General features: G+C 42.2%; 1 protein-coding gene across 1 annotated transcript; it reads right to left on the minus strand.

The window, feature by feature from the left end:
- Nucleotides 1-1,328: 1,328 nt before the first annotated feature.
- Nucleotides 1,329-1,832, minus strand: LOC122452450 (40S ribosomal protein S25-like). Its single transcript, XM_043486080.1, has one exon. The coding sequence runs from the start codon at nt 1,766-1,768 to the stop codon at nt 1,391-1,393; it is 378 nt and encodes a 125-aa protein (XP_043342015.1). The 5' UTR covers nt 1,769-1,832; the 3' UTR covers nt 1,329-1,390.
- Nucleotides 1,833-2,504: the final 672 nt, after the last annotated feature.

Below are 2,504 nucleotides of genomic sequence, written 5' to 3' on the forward strand. Positions count from 1 at the left end.
CCTCTCCAAGTCTCCGCTTCTTTGCTAATGATTCTCAAATAAAGAAGATGATCGATGTGCAAGTCTTCTCTGTAAATGATTCAGCCCTGGCCCTAGTCAACAAAGTAAGATTGTGACAAGATATTTCCTTTTGGAAGACGTGTCTTTCGGCAATAAGTACCAGCTAATAATATCAATGTTTGCATTCTGTCCTTCTGTTAATTTTTTTCTTCTTCCTGTGGACTCTGGGCCGTATGGAATGTCCACACACACACATGTAGGAGCCATCTGGCACCACAGGAAGTGTGGCTGTGGTTTGTTTTTTTTTTTTTCATAGCCATTACTCTTTTTTAAAATTTATTTTTAGTTGGAGGATAATTGCTTTACATTACTGTGTTGGTTTCTGACATACATCAGTATGAGTCAGCCATAGGAATACACATGTCCCCTCCCTCTTGAATCTCCCTCCCACCCTTCTAGGTTGTCACAGACCACCAGGCTGAGCTCCCTTATTGCTCCCTAACTAGAATGTGTGAGTATGAATGTGTTAGTTGGGAATTGAGTACAGGAGGAAACAGGGAGGTTCCCTGGATTTCCAGACTATCAACAAGAATTTTTTTGATGGCAAATATAAGTTGGAAGAGGAAAAAAATGAAATTAATCTCTTTTCTCATGGAAAACTGATGACCTTCTGGGGCATACCCTCCAAGCAGTCTCAGTAGGGAAGGACCCTGCAATGGGATCTGAGGACTTTAGAGCAGCCTTCCAGCTCGAAAAGATCCTGTAATCACTAAGTACCAAAGTTCCACCTCCAGACCTTTATGGTCAAATGGACTCCAGATGGAATGAGCACTTTTAACATTTAGATGTGATAGGTGCACAGGTAACGAATTGTTTTTCCAGCACTGTGGATGACCTTGGATAGCATCATGGGCCTAAGGGTGGGGATGGAGGTGGAATAAACAGGACTGGAAGGTATCAGCTTTGCAGAGAGCTAGCCCAGCACTGGGATCATGGGTAAAAGAAATGAACTCTGTCCTCAAGGGAGTCAGTCAAGTGATCACCCAAAACATAAGCAGATAATAATGCAAAGATACAAAAACCCATAAATAGTCTAATATTGCATTTCATAGATGAAGAAGCTGAGGTTCAGAGGGAGCACAGAACACTCATCCAAGGCCACTCAAAATAACTGACTCATCCAGAGTCACCAAGGACCAGGCCTCCCACCACACAGTTTCTCCTCTCACAAACCCCCTTTCCTCATCTACTTCCTCCTCACTCTCCCCATATTAGCACCTTAAACATGCCAAGACTGTGCAAAGTGTTACATGAATACTTTGCTTTTATTTATTTTTTTTTTTATTTAATAAAGTTTTATTTTTTAAAATGTACAGCTGGTGGGACCTGTTCATGCATCTTCACCAGCAGCTGGGGCATCTCCACCCTTGGTGTTTCTGGTGTAAATCACTTGAGCTCTGTGCTTTGAAACCAGTTTAATAAGTCCTTTACTAAGGAGTTCCTGAAGGGCTGCTCTGGCCAGGGAACCATGAATCTTCAGTCTCTCAGAGACGACAGCTGGAGTTATAAGCTTATAGTTGGGAACTTCTTTACAGAGTTTGTCATATGTTGCTTTGTCAAACAAGACTAGGTTATTGAGCTTGTCCCGAACTTTGCCTTTGGACCACTTCTTCTTTTTGGCCTTGCCCCCAGATTTGTTCACTGGATCTTTGTCTTTCTTGGCCGACTTTCCAGCATCTTTCTTCTTCTTGTCATCCTTGGGCGGCATAGCGAAGGCCGGAGAGCAACTGCGACCACTGCCGCCTCGCTAAGATGTCGGACAAAAAGGAAAAAAAGCTACATGAATACTTTGCTTTTAATCCAAATAAATTTCATGGATAACATATTATTATGTATAATTTTACAAAGAAGTAAATTGAGTGGGGAAGAGATCAAATCTTGCCCTTCTTCCCTGGTTATAGATTTGTGGCCACAAATAGAAAGCTGGACTGTATTTCCCAGCATCCCTTGCAGCTAGGCACGGCTGTCCAACCAGGTTTTCTCACTTGAAATAAAGGTAGCAGTTGCCACTTCCTGGGTACATCTCTGAGATGATGAGGGTGTATCCTTGACTCTCTGTTTTCTCTTCCATGGACCAGCTGCGGATGATATGAAGATCCTTGGGGAGAGCAGAGTCCCAAGAGAGAAGGAACAAGTTCCCCGAGATACCTCATGGGAGAGTGCCTCCAGCCCACCTGAACACCTGCCCTAGACTGCTAACAGAGTGAGAAATAAATGTCTATAGTGTTTGAGCCACTGTATAACTGGATCCTTTTGTACAGTGATTAGCTATCCAAACTAGCACAATGAGATGTAATCTAGAATAGTTAAGTAACTATGTGGTCATGGTTTTTCCTAAGATCTGATTAAGTCTAAATTCTAAACCATTGATCTCCAAGGTGGGACACAAGATTAATCAACATCCAAAAGGACAGCTTTTAAATATGAGAACTTCTATTATTATT

The sequence above is a fragment of the Cervus canadensis genome, chromosome 13 (genome assembly GCF_019320065.1).
Source record: "Cervus canadensis isolate Bull #8, Minnesota chromosome 13, ASM1932006v1, whole genome shotgun sequence".
NCBI classification, from domain to species: Eukaryota; Metazoa; Chordata; class Mammalia; order Artiodactyla; family Cervidae; genus Cervus; species Cervus canadensis.